This window comes from Sesamum indicum, linkage group LG2, assembly GCF_000512975.1.
Source record: "Sesamum indicum cultivar Zhongzhi No. 13 linkage group LG2, S_indicum_v1.0, whole genome shotgun sequence".
Taxonomy (NCBI): domain Eukaryota; kingdom Viridiplantae; phylum Streptophyta; class Magnoliopsida; order Lamiales; family Pedaliaceae; genus Sesamum; species Sesamum indicum.
Genome location: NC_026146.1, coordinates 4,008,675 through 4,024,542, shown reverse-complemented (window position 1 = coordinate 4,024,542; position 15,868 = coordinate 4,008,675). Strand labels below are relative to the sequence as shown.

The window sequence follows — 15,868 nt, the reverse complement described above, 5'->3', positions numbered from 1 at the left end:
AATTTCAGCTGTTATAAAAACAACTCTGTGATGACTCTGACGAACCCATCGGATCAGAAAATAGAAGACACAGGTCAATGTCTTCTGTTCAGTTGCATGCCCTTCGGATCCTGGCATAGTTTACGGCATCCAATGGCCATTATTGAAGATTTCCTGACCTGTACCTTCTGTTTATTTCTCTCTCTCTTTTTTTTTTTTTTTTTTTTTTTTTTTCCTTTTGTTTCACCTGGTTATTCTCATTACCATGCTACGCCAAAGATCTAAATGCTGTCTGTTCTCAAAGCCTCGCGTGCTATGATATCATACAGTTAAAAGCAGGAAGCCATCCTTCAGACACTTGCATACAACGGGATCTTACCTTGAACAATACTTTCAAGGACCAGTTATTATGGTATAAATGCAAATAAAAAGTCAGAAGAGTAGATATTAGATATTCCATGAACTTTAGCTACACTCATAGATGGAGTTTGAGACGTAAAGCATTTCCAGAAACTAGTAATCTGAATAGAAAGCCAAAAGTACTTTCAGAAAGATGAATGTCTTTGTCAGTTGAATCTAATTAAATAAATTAATGAGCCCGAGTTCAATTTCTGATGCTATTTGGCAAGGAGACCTTAAACTTGCCATGTCATTTCTGTGGCTTTGAGTCAAACATAATATTGTGTATAATAATATGGCCTCCTGCAGCTTTAGCAGTTAATCTTCCATCACATAGCCCTACTTCAATGACAAAATGACAGTTTTAATTGCTAGCCCAGTGCAAAGATGGATATAGTGTTACCCCAGTTCTTTTATCCTAGATGGCAGGAAGCTCCAACTGGGCTATATGTTTTCACCAGGGGGAAGCTCTGCAGGTTTTGGTGGAGCACCAAGTACACGTTCCATGTCGAAACGAACTTCAATATTCCGGATACTATATCCAACCACCATAAGCCAATAAAGTAGCTTGGCGAGTTCTGGAGCACTTGTCTCTGTTACACTAGTCTGTAAAAGACAATACTAACATTATCGCATATGCAAATGCTTTGTTTAAAGAGAAATACAAGCCAAACTTGGTCAATCAGCAAATGCCTCGATATGGAGTTTAGAACAATGGTTAAAATTTATACAGAGTTCCTCTTCTACAGACAGGAATCATTTTGTAATCTTATTCTAATTTAACTACCACAATCAAAAGCTTCATTGAGCTTTTGTTAGCCTGTAATGTAACTCTACACATAAACATTGCAAGATTAATATTATATGACTAAAGATTGTGGAAGTATTTACCAATAAAAGGATTAAACAAATAACAAAACCTGAATACATCAAAACAATAGGTATCATTAGGGTTAAAAGGTTCCAAATTCTTCAAACTACAAACTGCAGATACAAAGAAGATGGAGTTGATAGCACTTGCCAGTGTTTACCTTCATTTGGCTAGGATCGGAGACAGCCAATAGGCGTTTTATGAATGTATTCATTGCCAGCACAACATCCTCGCCAGCGGTACTTGTTAGCTCCTGAGTGACATGCAGAATTTCACATTAGGGAAATTAAATTGGTCACACCACTGCCTTTTAATTATTAGTATTGATGAAGTAATGTGCCAATTCATTGATCAGGAGTTGAACTTTACAAGTTTCCATAAAGTTAAAAGACACAGATCATGAAAAATTTCATTACTTGAGGAAAATTATCAATTGGTAGAACTGTTGATCAAGGAAAGAAAAATTGTGCATGAATCGCTAATATATCCCTCGGGATAATGTATCTGCAGGTTTTATTTGGAAAAACCAAGTAATTTTTTGTATAAACTAATGTCCGTTTTACATGCATTATGAAGTAACAAAATTTCCAGAAAGAATCGTAGTTCCAAATTCAGTATGGGATGATTTAGCATTTTTCCTTTCATCCCCATCCAATAAAAAAATCCTTTGTGGGAGTTTGATAAATTAATTCCAGAATGAAAAGAATGTTTTTAATGAATTATTCGAGAATCATTAGTATGAGTTGACATAATTCCTACTGGTATCGATTGTGATCCAGACATGAGACCAACATGTCAAGTTTCAGAGACAGAATATTTTTATTCAACCATAACCACTTCCAGCACTCATGAACTAACAACATGGTATTACCAATAACTTATTCACCTCCATTATGGTCTTATAAATGTAATGAGCAGAAAAATGTTTTAGTTGCCACAAATAATAGTTCAGACAGATCTCTTACCTTGAGATTTTGAGGCTCCAGAGTTTTCAGATACTCCAACAGTTCATTCTGTCCATTTGCAGATTTTCTTGCTACTTGACGGTTAAGTTCCTCAATTTCTGCCTCAAGCAGCTCAATGTATTTCACTGCATCAATCTTTTCTGGACCTGAGATATTGTTCCACCTTATGACCTCACCTGTCACCTTTTTCTGTGTACCTGGAGCATAGTCTGGCACATCCTACAACATCACAGGGAAAGTTTAAGCACCCCATTAGAGATGTGTTCTTTTAGATAATAATTAGCAAACAGAATGTTATAGTAGGAAAAACAAATGGTCCAGGCATGCACATATTATTCAAAGAGAAGAAATAATAATATCATCATCTACTGAATGTAAGCTAAATATTGGCTCTGCCTTTTATCATGCAAGAATATCTAGCAACACGACTATAAGGTCCCCACATAACTCCTGGTTTTGGGTAGTACAAGTGGTTTTCTGATAAAAGCTGGCGCATAAGAGTGACATTAATATCTCTACCAGCAACTTTTTCGTTGATCAAAATTTCAGACACATTTGGCAATCAGCAAATGGCAAGGGCTTATTAAGGGGTGTGAACTGTGAACCAATTCAGAAAGCAGTAACATTTCTTTTTAGTTTTTCGGATAAATACAATAACCATCAAGCAGACAGTAAAGTTACCAAACAATTTCAAGCCTCGTCCGTTATAGTTCAATGTCCGTAATGAAGATCCATCAGCATCGCAGGAGAACAATGGAATTTTGTTAGACCTTAACAGCTATGTACACAATTTGCCGGTGCCCATTAGGAGTCAGGGTTTTCTTATCCTTTTCAATATCTAAATGGCAAGGGCACATCTTCAGGGTAATGCTCTATCTTGGTAGATAAGAAATTGTCTTACAAACCATTTCTCCACAATTTCATCATCTATTCCTCTTTCCTAGCAGTATTCCAAGAGAACACAAAGAAAGAGCTGATTGTGGAAAGAGCAAGCAGAAAGAACTAACCTTTTGCTCTTGTGGTTCAGGCAGAGCAACTTGTTCCAAACTCTGTTGCAATTCCAACCGGTATTGAGCATTCCTAAACATATACCCAGTCATCAAGACACTATACATTAGCTGCGCCAAATTTTCAGCAACCTGAAAAAGAGCAAATAATGCCAACATCATAAACAACTCCAAAGATCTACTTCTAGCTCATTTATTTCTATACCGAACAAACATGGCTACTATGCAACTTAAAAATCGGAAAACACACACTTACAGTGGTAACTGTCACCGCAAAAAACTGTGGAGGCAGAGTTCCAATCATATTTGTCACTGTTTGCCGCATTGCATCAACTACCTATAGCAGTATCATTGCAGCAGAAAAATCAGTACAACATCTTTGAACTCAAAATATAGGCTGATAAATTTTCACCTACAATTCTACACTTTGCATATAAGGCCAAAACTCTCTGAGGCATTTTCACAAACACTAACAGAAAAATTGAAGAATGAAGTACTTGCGCTTAAATACCTGCTGAGGTGCTCTTTTGACGAACAACTCCATGAATTCAGGCTGCACATTCTGCACATACTCTAATAGAATCTCCCTCCTGCTCTTGGGCTGCTCATTAATATGGAAAACAGTAAACAATTAGCATTAAACCATAAACAATATTTGACTAACTTCCCAAAGAAATAAATATACAGTACCAGAGTGCCGTTTGGGGTTTTCGAATCGCCAGCATTTGGCGTACTTTTATTGTCATTTTCACCGGCTCTGATGAGCGTTAATCGTCCTCTGTAATTCGATGATTTCCTCGGAAATCGGAGAGAAGGAAGCGGCGGAACATAGGACGTCAGAGAAGAAGAAGAAGAAGAAGAAGAAGAGAGTGGAGAAGAAGGGGATTGCGGTGATGAAGATAAGAGAAACGAAGAAAGCTTAAAAGTTAAAGACGACATTTCAAAGTAAAGAAAATTCGTTGAGAAATATTTGAAGCTCCTTCCACTCCACTCCCACACTCTTTTCCTTGTTTCTTGTTTCTAAGGAAATACTTCCATAACCGATAAAAGATGCGATTCTTACTTCTGCTCCCTCGCGCTCTCATATAATCGCATCACAAACAGAGTTTTTCCAACATAAGTCGCTGTTTAATATTCTTTTAACAATAAGGCCAAATTACAAAGTATTTTTCTTACCTTTGTCATAATTATAAATATTTATTAATTTAAAAAATTATGAATATTTTTTAAAATTATTATCTAACAAATACTTTTTATAATAGACTATCATGAATATATATGTTAGACGTCTATTAATTTTAGATATATTTATAATTTTTTAAATAATAAGAGATATTTGTAGTTATAAAAAATTTAATGTGGGTCCGTTATAATTTAATTTAATAATAATTATAATAATAGATGACACTAAAAAACGTGATATGATAAGTATAAAGTCAACCAATAATGTTAGTGATAATAATATTTCATAAGTTCAAAATAGTGGAGAATAACATAATTATCAATTCTATATATGAAGAATTTTTTTCTGGTCAATTACCAAAATAACTCTTTATATATATATATGGGTAAATTATATTAATATCCATCGAAATTAAGTTCAAATATGTTAGTACCTTTTGTTATTTATAAAATTATAAATACGTCCTTCTAAAAAAGTATTATTATACTTTAGAGGAATTTGTGTAAATTTTCATAAAGAGTGTACTTATAATTACAATTATAACCTAAAAGAGTGTAAGTGTAATTTTTCAAATGCCAAATTTTAATCGAAGCCGAAGTTATGGCAAACTCATTTTAGTCATTAAGCCCCAATATCAATTCTTATCATCTTAGGCGGTCGCCTTCCTCCTCCTCCAGCCTTGGTGTCTTCTTTCTTTAAGTAGGTACTTCTTGAAAGTCATCAATTTAAAACAAGTGATTTATTTTTAAATTTCTTGATTTAGGGTTCTTGCATTGTGAAATTAAATATATCTTAGTTAAAGGAATTTGTATTCCAAACAGAAGACTTGATATGAGTACTTCTTAAAGATCACAGAATTTTTGATCACACGGTCTTATTCTGTTTTTTACCTTATACTTTTTGAAGGTCTCGATTAATTATTTCAAGATTTTTCAAATTCAACTAGGACATAAGTTTTCTTGTATGCCATGAATTACTACTGCGAAGGACAAGGGTCTGGGACTTAAATATAAGGATGCTAATGGAGACATTTATGGGATCAGAACTCGTGAGGAGAATGACCAAGACGGCTCCCATTATTGGAGGTTATTGAGGGCTCCTCCCTTTAGGTATGCTTGTTTTTTCATTTGATTGCTCTATTGATTTTGTTATGATTTTGATTGCTACACTGGATAAACTACTTGGTATTGGCTTTGCTTTGTTACCTATTATTAGTTTTGGCATGAACAGGAAAAAGGAGGGAAAAACTCACACTCGTCGTTTTTGCTCTCCCTTCCATGATTCTTTTGCGCTTCTTCTTAATTAACGAATATTATTATATTTTGTTGCACTCACAAATCGGTCATTTTTATCTGTTATGGGCGTTCTCATCTTTCAAGGTTTCTTTCTTAAGACAGACTTAGCTTTTCTCATCCCACTTGCATCTCTCGTGTTTTTCAAATTCGTTGTGTATTTCTAGTTATTCTTTTATCATTTTGCTTTTTAGCGATAAACTTATTTGATTTTTTTATTTTCTTTTTGGGTTTGATTAGGTGGCGTTTTCCCATCTTACAATATAATTTAATTGCCTTTGAATGCTTTCACGAGGGATTCCTATTGGCTTTTAGACTGGAATCCATGAGATTATTGACATTCATTTGGTAAATATGTTGGTTTGGCAAACATGTTCAAACTCTAGACCTTAGAACCTCTATTTGGCAGAGTATTGATCTATTAGCATGACGTCTTTTCAGGTACTAGATGATCGTTCGCCCGCGATCGCATCCTATGTCTTTAGTTCAACCCACATTGGCGCCCTCGATGACTCCTAGCAACTTTGCCAGAACATTCTCGCGATGGAAATATACCATCTCAAATGCGCTTGTTATCGCAGGAAACAACATGCAAACCTTCATCTCTAGGACTGTTCATCTGCCACCGACAACTGAGTACTCTTTTGATTGCAATCATACTACCAGTTATCTAGTTGGCGTCGGCCATCTCAAAAACTCGCCAAACGATATGTTGGGCCATTTCAAAAATTTTCACAATTAATTTTGTTGCTTAGGAACTCGATCTGCCTAAAGGATCTTGCAATCACCCTGTCTTTCACACCCGCTGTCGAAACCTTATTATAGCGAACCTCTTGCTTCTGCCAATGAATATGCCCTTTGAAGACCTAACCCAGCCCCGCTTGCCCAACCCCTTTGCATCTTGGGCCAATGCTCTATTTCCTACTTCGTGGGCCCCCAACCCCAAGCCCTCATCCAATAAATAGGTCAAGAAAGTCCAAGGTCTCCTGGATCTGGATCCAAGACTTTTAGGCCGCGTATCCTAACTTAGGGCAAGGTCTTTTTTTATGGCCGTTGATGAGGAAAATACACCTATTGGGTCCCCACCTAGTTCAATTAAACTCAATGAAACAATTCATTCATACAAGCCACTAGGCCCAATCTATCGTTAGTCCAGTCAGACTCTAAGGACTTCTATCTTTCAAAACAAGCGAGCGACAAATTCTATTAGGGCTAAAGATATATTCGAACACTTGTCAGCAAAATTTGTAATACTAGCTTTGTATTAAGCACTTGCCCCTGGAAATGAGAAGGGGATATCAAATATTGACAAAACTTTCTTTTCTTTGTTTCTTTTTTCTCAAATTCTGAAGCAACATTCCTGGATCAAGCTAGGAATACTCATTGCAACAGCCTTATAAACCTCAAGCACAAAAAATTACGATACAAAGTAAAAACACAAGAAAGAGAGGGGGGAGGGGGGGAGATCTCCAAGATCAAACTAAAAAAGAAAGAACAAGAATAAGTGAGGGAAAAGCAAATCAATTATTTAGGTTATTGAGAATATAAGAAACAAACAAATCGACCTTCAAAATAATTATACAACATATCAAAGTAAATACACAATGTTGTAGTTCTGCTATAAAGCAATTAAAAAATCTACAAATACGTGGTATCAATGCAAGCAAATTCCTTGTAATATTATAAATGAGCAAATTATCCCATTATAAAAAAATAAATAGTGATTTACCTCTTTGTATTTTTTAAAGTATAACAATTTACCCCCCTATTATTTTTAAAATAAGAAGGTAAATTGCTTGATTTTAAAAGGTACAGGGGATAAATTGTTATATTTTTTTCACAGGAGAATGATGTGCTCATTTTTAATATAACATGGGGGGTGAATTGCTATTTAGCCAATATATATATATCAAAAAAGTCATTTCTTAACCAAATTCACCCACAAAGAATAGATATTTGGCATTTTCCTCTTCAAATTTTAAAATTTATATCAATTTTGACATTGAAATTAAATAATTTTTTATATGAAAATTAAATTAATTATTTATACAGTGCAAGAGATTTTAAAGATTAAAAAATTGAATTTAAGTTAGATATAAAAAAGTAAAATATGAGGAGGTAGATGCAAATACAAGTAAATTTATTCCTGAATTGAAGTATTATAAAATTGATATATTCAAAACTCTGAGATCTCAGTTAACCCAAACCAAAACAACTAATAATTTAAAAGTTGAAAGATTCTTTGTACCCCTGTTCCTGTTTTCTCCTCCCATTAAATCTGAACATCAGTAAATAATTAATTTTGATTAATTATCTTCGTCCCCAACCTAATCCAGCCTGCCCCAGAAAGCAAAGAATCTTCTTCCCACAACCCCTATTTCCCACTACTCACCGCCCCTAAAAGCCTCCAATTCAATCACAATTAGTATATGTAATTTCTACTTTTATACCCATGAAAATCATTGTCTTCGTTGCAGTAAAAAATCACAATTAAAAGTTTTTCCCCAATTTTTTTGAGCTGCTGCTATTTTCTGACCCACATCTTGGGTTGAATTGATTAGTATCAGCATCCTTGTCGTTATTGCAAAATGGTCCAAATGTAAAACGCCAAAATTTGCTCCCCGGAGTTCCCAACTAGGACTTAGAAAATGATTGTTCCCTCCATTTCCCCACAATTTTACTGCCAGTTTGCCCTCTTTCATTGAAATTCATCAAATATTCCCTTGGCTGTCCGCCGTCATTTCTCAATGGCCTTGCTGCGGCGGCGCCACCACTACCCGCTCCGGCTTATACCGGCTATCTCCGTTGTTTCAGCCGCCATCCTTCTTCTCTTTGTTTTCCTCTCTTTCCTTGCACCGTCGCCTGTCGACAATGATCACATCCACCGCCCCAGGGTAGTTTTAGTTTGTTTTTGTTGTTTTTTTTTTGGTTCGTCATTTCGCCGTCTGGAGATTGTTGTGCTTATTGATTTGGTGAAGTGTTGTTGAATCGGTGTTGCTGCTATTTTGTTGTTGTAGATAAGTAGTGACGTTGGTGAAGATAAAGCGGCGCCGAAGCTTCGTGTTCTGGTTAGGTTTTTCTGTTGCTATGTGTTTGTTTGATATGTTGTGTATGGGAATATTAATTGATTGGATCCGAGATTTGTGCTAAATGTGATGTTTATTCTGTGATGAGATCTAGAACAGTGGAGGCGTGCATCTACGTGATCTTTGGAGTACGAAGAATGCAGGATTTTACTATGGATGCAGCAATGCCAGCATTAAATTTGCAAGTATGTAAACTTGTTTTCAGCTTTTGATGTTACACCTTACTGGTAAATATGTGCTTTGGTTTCGTGTTGATGCTATTCTGTTGAATTTATTTACTATTGTGATGTTTGTTTCTAATTTTTGAGATTCCTTTGAGTGTGCTTTATGCCTGACGCCTTTTATATACTGCTTTCAATAACAGAAGCTGCTGCTATTACACAACCAAACCGTTATTTGGCGATTGCAACCAGTGGAGGTTTAAACCAGCAAAGAACTGGGGTATTGATTCTCTTAATTTGCATTTTTTCCCATTTATTCACGGCGATTATGTATTAACCTACTCAAGTGAACATTTTATTATCTTTGTATCTTTTGTTATCGTAGTGTTTACTCAAAGGCAGTTCTTAAGAATATGGTATTCAAGTGGAAGCGTGGAACTAAGAATGATAATTTTTTAATAATCTTTGGATGCGTAATGTGACTGTGGGACTTAAAATTTATTTCACAGAAATATTTGTGCAAAACTTGTTAAAAGGATTAAGTTTGAAATGACGGATAGGCGACAATAAGATTAGTCTCCTTCATACTCTGACCTCGTATTCGCTAATGCCTGGGGGTAGGAATGACTATATACAATTTTTAGTTATATCTTTGAAAATGTTTAATGTTTTTTGGTATTTTCTTTTCACTTATCTTTCCTTTTGTGAAAGAAAAATGCATACAATGATGTTTGGGTTTAAATTAGGTCCAGTCTGGAGCTCAATACTATTGTACTGAAATTGGTTATCATTACTTGCCTGTGCAGATAACTGACGCTGTTGTTGCTGCTCGCATTTTGAATGCCACCCTTGTTGTCCCAAAATTGGACCAGAAGTCTTTCTGGAAGGATGCTAGGTAAAATCTTGATGCATTTTAACAAAGTTCTTACTGTGCTTCTTTCTTGACACTCAATATTACTCTCTTGAGCAGCAACTTTTCAGAGATCTTCGATGTTGATTGGTTTATATCATATCTGGAAAAAGATGTAAAAATCATAAAAGAGCTCCCACGAAGACGAGGGCAGATATGGAATCCATATACAATGCGCGTTCCAAGAAAATGCAATGAGCAATGTTATATTAATCGTTTAGTACCTGTACTCGGAAAGAAGCATGTAAGTCTGTTGGAGGTTCCTTAGTAATATCTTTTTCCTTATATACTTCTTTGAATAGATGGAGATACCATAGGTGAGTTTCTGGATGAATTGACACAGTGAATTTGTTTTAACTTGCAATAGTCTTGTATTCATTATTTCTCAGTTTAATGTTTTACATCTATGCCGCATGTTAGAACAAGAAGATAATGATATTATGGATTCCAGTAATGAGATGTGTCTCATTTTATGGCATTAGAAGGTGTCAACTCTTCATTATATTTTCAGTTAATCCTTGTGTACAATACTGACATGCCATAGCATGTTACTTCCTGCTAGCAAGAGAATTCTAAACTCTAGGTGCATTTCAGAGACTGACTATGCTGAAGTTCTTAAAGTAACGTGTCAGCATCAGGGCCCATGTTTCCTTGTGTATTCAGAGCTTAGCTTTTAATGTTGGGGCCCCAAGTACCTAGTTCATCCTTTGGCACTATGGTGCTGATACTTGGGTGCATCGTTTTGGAACTCATCAGTGCATTGTTTTGTTGTAAATTTTGGCCCAAAAGACTTTAATGGATTCATAAATAAATACCTGTCCTTCTATTATGTCACGTTCTTCTTTTACTTGGACTAGTTGCACTTGTCGTACAAGGATATGTTAAAAATTCACAGCTACAAATATGAAATCTGCTTTATTTTGCCATGTTCCAAGCCAATAACAAATGGAGCCCATTTGTGTCACAGGCTGTTCAGTTGACCAAATTCGATTACAGACTTTCAAATAAGTTGGGCACGGATCTGCAAAAGCTTAGGTGTAGAGTTAATTATCACGCTCTGAAGTTCACTCAGCCCATTCTTGAAATGGGTGCGAAATTGGTACGGAGAATGAGGGCGAGGAGCAAGCATTACATTGCCCTTCACCTAAGGTGCATATGTTTGCTTCCATAAATATCTGATTTCAAGTTTATTACCTCACTTCTCTTTCATCTTTCATGATCCAGATAGAGTATGAGTGCCTAGAACTGAGTTGGTTTCATTTGGGTATTTCTGTGAATAAATCTTGTGCCCTTGCTGCTTTATTCTTAATGTTTTGGTTTTAATACTTTTGCAGTCTTAGATGAGTTTTATTCATTGAGGCTTTGGCTTCTTCATTTGTAATCTTTGTGGTTTTTGCTGTCGACGTTTGTGTTCATTGTGTTTTTTTTTTGTGATTTTGAATCATGAAGTTTTTAGCCTTTTAAATTTCCCTCTTGCTTCAACTTGCCATTGGACGCATCTACTAAAATCAAGATTAAGGATTATTTTTCTTGTGTTTGTGTTTATTGTCACAGGTTTGAACCTGATATGCTTGCATTCTCTGGATGTTATTATGGTGGAGGTGACAAAGAGAGGAGGGAATTGGCTAAGATACGGCGGAGGTGGAAAACTTTACATGTAATGCTTCACATGCTACTTTTTAGAAGCAGAATATTTCTGCATCTTCATAATGATGTAATAACGACACAAACACAGTTGAAAATTGCATGATTCATTTTCAGGATGACTGCTTCTCACTTAGTTTCGTTAGTAGGTTGGTTTGTGGGTTGCTGTTAGTGGTGTGTGGTTTAACTTCTCTGAAATATACTGTTCTTAAGATGTTCATTTTGGGAAAAAATATGGGGTGATGTGCGTCATTTGCAACTAGTGATGTAGTAGAGATGTTCATACCCTAATCTTTGTTTAGTTCCATCAGGCATAGGCATATTGAATTGTGACAACACGTTATGAGCTTCTAAGTTTCCTGTGCATAGGCATCCGAATAAAACCCTTTCTATGTCCAGTCTTTGTTTAACAGTAAAATATGAAGAAATTCAAGATTTATTGTTGATTTGCAGAATCATAACCCAGATAGGGAGAGAAGGCAAGGGAGATGCCCCCTTACTCCTGAAGAAGTTGGCCTTCTGCTAAGAGCACTCGGGTACGACAGAGAGACCCATATTTATGTGGCATCTGGAGAAGTGTACGGTGGAGAAGCCACATTGGGCCCCTTAAAGGCCCTTTTCCCCAACTTCTACTCAAAAGATACCCTAGCAAGCCCGGACGAATTGGGACCTTTTTCTTCATTTTCTTCTCGAATGGCTGCACTGGATTTTATGGTGTGTGATGAAAGTGATGTATTTGTCACAAATAACAATGGGAACATGGCAAAAATTCTAGCAGGACGAAGGTATATCTTCATCTCTTTCCAATTTTCTTTAATCCTTAGTAGGAGTTATAGTAATTACCACTGACTTACTAATGAATTCATTGCTGTGGGCTGCAGGAGATATTTTGGGCACAAACCTACAATTCGTCCGAATGCTAAAAAATTGTACAAGCTGTTTCTAAGCCGGGATAATATGACCTGGGAAGAATTTGCCTCAAGTGTTCGTATGTTTCAGAGGGGTTTTATGGGAGAGCCTAAGGAGGTGAGGCCAGGCAGGGGAGGTTTTCATGAAAATCCAGCTGCTTGCATTTGTGAAGATTCAGAAGCAAAATCAAAGATGGATTCAGTTCAAAAAGAACATGGTAAGGGATCTATTCCAATTAAAAGAGACATGGATGTAGCAGTTGAAGATCAGAACATGAATGATGAACTGGAATGGTCGGACCCTGAGGATGAAGATGATCTAACAAGTCAACGAGGGAGCAATTTGCATAACGAAACAAGCTTGGAATATGACCCTTTCTCATCTGAGGAGCCCGAGTTGGATGAGTTGCTTTCAGATTGACTGCAAAATCTTGAAGTGTCCTAACATTGCAATGTTCGTCATAACCTGTTCCATTCCAACAACGAACTGCTGCAGCACATAGTTCCACACAAGGGCAAGATCTGATTTTCTTACATACCGCGTCAGAATCAATCTTTGGCAGGAAACTGTAAGTCCTGTGAAGGTGAAGTCTCCTTTTCTATTCTTCAGCTTTAAGGCTCCTTGGAGATTGAACTCTGACCATGCACGTCTCAAAGAAATGCTATTGCTGATGAGCCCCAGGCAATTCTTGATTACATGGTCGGGTATACCATAGGAGATGTAGTGAGGATAACTGGAGGAGTACATTTTTTGGACAATTAGTGAGCTCATTAGTTCGAGGCTTTTGTGCATACACCTGCCTCTTTTTTTCTTTTCACCGTTTCATAATTGACGTAGATTTTGGTTCCATAGATTTGTCCTTCACGTAAGTGTAAAGGCACAAACACTTGCAAATGTGGTGGTAGAGGCCTAAGGATTGTATCATATAGAGAGAGACCGGATCCTTGAGTTTCGATGGAAGTGGATGTTTTTGGTAGACATTGTAAATTGCCGCGCTGTTATATGTATGATTTTTGCAGTAAAGCATTGGTGTCAGTGTGCTCGCATCGGACTTAAATGTCGATTTGGGTCTCAGCCAATCTCTCTTTCCTGACACTCTATCTACGAATTGGGTCGGCCCAACTTGTGTAAGTCTTGTTAGATTCTAAAAGCAATTGATTTGATGAGTTGTTAGAAATTACTTTTCCTGGACAATTACCCTTAAATTTACCATATCACAGCCAATACACTAACCAAAGTTTCATTTTTTTTTATTTATATTAATATAAAAGAAAAGATCATCTACATTTACGGATGATTACATCAAAATATTTTTTTTTTTTTGTAAAATTGAAAATACCGTTCAACTGATACAATACTTAAGTTATTCAATTTTTTAAATTTTATATTAACTAACATTATTTTTTTTAATTTAATGTATTGATTTATCATTCTCTTATTTATAATATATTTTAAAATTTAAAAAGTTATTTATTATATGCATGCAAGAGTGATGTGCTACTAATTGACAAATGGCGATTTGGACACGACGATATTAATTTTTTTGTTATGTTGAAAATACTCCCATATTAGTTTCTTTTCTTTTTTTCTTTATTTTTTATTTTTTTATGAGATGTAATATATTAATTTATATATCTTATTTTGATTTATAATATATTTTTAAATTATAATATTTATTTATTAAATACACACGGGGTACAGCGTACCACGATGTTTTTAGTTTTTTTATTATGGATAGATGTTGGGAAAGGCCCAAAATGAAACCGAACTTGAGCCATGATTCCGACCTTGCCCATGTTCGGCCCAATAGGACCCAATTTTTCAAAGCCGAATCTGATTCATTCTGCTTCGTATATGCGATACTTTTCAGAGTAGAATTCCAAAATTAGCTGCCACGAAAATGCAAGGTGGATCAACCGGCATCGGCTATGGTCTCAAATATCAGGTCAGTTTTTCTGAATCTGCTGAAATGCATAAACCCTAATTCATGGAAAGGAGATGAGTATCTGAAGTAAATTGGATTACACCAGGCGAGATGCATTTCGGATGTGAAAGCGGATACAGATCACACCAGCTTCCTCACCGGTACACTCAGCCTCAAAGAAGAAAATGAGGTCGTGACGAATTTCAATCGTGGATTAATATACGGAATTATAGTGCATGCCGTTTTTTTATCTCAATGTGGTTGGATTTTCAGGTGCATTTGCTAAGGCTTTCGTCTGGCGGTACTGAATTGATCTGCGAGGGTTTGTTTTCGCACCCGAATGAAATCTGGGATCTCGCTTCTTGTCCTTTTGATCAACGGATTTTCTCAACTGTATTCTCTTCCGGTAATTTCAAAAGTTTTAGTTTCAGATTTTTAAATAGTAGTATTTACATCATGCATCAATTATTTCATGGTGATTAGGCTGAAAAGCGACCAAGTGCTTGAATTTTGCTGGAGATAAGTAACAATTCTAACTTAATAAACCAGTCTTACGACTATTTATTATGCATTAATTTTTTAAGCTCGCTCAATCTTGATAGTTTATGAAGTGATTGGAAATCTAGTAATTATCCAGCTACTTGAGCTATTTAGATTGATTAAAGCTCGATATGAAATTTAAACTCAGGTCCCAATCTGCGTTCTTTGGCTCGATTAAATGTATTTTGCTCTAGATTCGGTTATTGTTGTTTGAACTTTTTGTCTATAGTTACGACAAAAAGCAGGTTGCTATTTATAACTTTTAAGTATCTCTAAACAGCTCTAGAATGTTAAATATTTGGTTTGTGATTGAATCCGAAATTAAATCTGGAAACTTTGTCGTATAGCTCTTATCTGGCAGAAAACCTTAATCATATTAATGCCTTATGGTGTTCTGTTATCTGTTGTGTTGTTTCAAAGGGGAGACATATGGGGCAGCAGTATGGCAAATCCCTGAGTTGTATGGCCAGCTGAGTTCTCCTCAATTGGAAAGTGTTGCTTCTCTAGATGGCCACACTTGCAAGATTAGATGGTGAGCCTGTTTTAAAGGATCAACTGTGAGGTTGAACTGAAGTGGAATAGGACATGTATTTATTCACAGTTAGTGTATGAAATTAGTACATACTTTATTGTTAAAACAGTAGAACCTGCATAAAATACTATCATAAAAGTAGTTGAATGGCAGCAGATGACGGAATGACATATGTCACTTCTGAATCCAATAATTTACGTCTCTCGTCCAGTCAGTCAGTTGTTATAGTAGAGCGTGGGTACGTTCTTTCAGGTTTTTAATCCTTCCCGATCAGCTTTCTTGCTTACGGCACTTCCTTTGCCTTGAGAATGGGAACCCCTGAAGTGAAGCTATGGGTTGAAGTCTCTTTTCTTTTCAGATAATATAATAAGATACCTTTCCAGTTTCCATATCCTCTAGCCCAATCCAATTTAGGCACAAACTGGTTCTTAAATGTGTGCTCTTAATTTTAGGAATGCTGCAAAAA

At 36.0% G+C, this 15,868-nt stretch overlaps 3 protein-coding genes across 3 annotated transcripts in view; 2 read left to right on the top strand and 1 right to left on the bottom strand.

Moving 5' to 3' along the window:
* LOC105179193 lies at positions 183 to 4,280 on the bottom strand. Its single transcript, XM_011102785.2, has 7 exons — positions 3,912 to 4,280; positions 3,733 to 3,822; positions 3,478 to 3,558; positions 3,222 to 3,353; positions 2,215 to 2,433; positions 1,410 to 1,502; positions 183 to 984 (listed from the first exon to the last, which is right to left on the bottom strand). Exons 1-7 carry the CDS (start codon positions 4,158 to 4,160, stop codon positions 823 to 825), a joined length of 1,026 nt encoding a protein of 341 aa, XP_011101087.1. The 5' UTR covers positions 4,161 to 4,280; the 3' UTR covers positions 183 to 822.
* On the top strand, positions 7,985 to 13,140 carry LOC105179189 (uncharacterized protein At1g04910). The gene is made up of 10 exons (XM_011102780.2): positions 7,985 to 8,590; positions 8,714 to 8,764; positions 8,877 to 8,967; positions 9,147 to 9,223; positions 9,750 to 9,838; positions 9,914 to 10,097; positions 10,821 to 11,002; positions 11,408 to 11,510; positions 11,951 to 12,282; positions 12,379 to 13,140. The coding sequence occupies exons 1-10, from the start codon at positions 8,444 to 8,446 to the stop codon at positions 12,824 to 12,826; spliced, it is 1,704 nt and encodes a 567-aa protein (XP_011101082.1). The 5' UTR covers positions 7,985 to 8,443; the 3' UTR covers positions 12,827 to 13,140.
* The window catches only part of LOC105179182 (WD repeat-containing protein DWA2), a 7,256-nt gene continuing 5,606 nt past the window's right edge, over positions 14,219 to 15,868 (top strand). The window contains exons 1-4 of the mRNA XM_011102775.2: positions 14,219 to 14,351; positions 14,437 to 14,520; positions 14,604 to 14,736; positions 15,291 to 15,402. Coding sequence (XP_011101077.1) covers positions 14,307 to 14,351; positions 14,437 to 14,520; positions 14,604 to 14,736; positions 15,291 to 15,402 — 374 coding nt within the window. The 5' untranslated portion in view covers positions 14,219 to 14,306. The remainder of the gene's footprint in view (positions 14,352 to 14,436; positions 14,521 to 14,603; positions 14,737 to 15,290; positions 15,403 to 15,868) is intronic.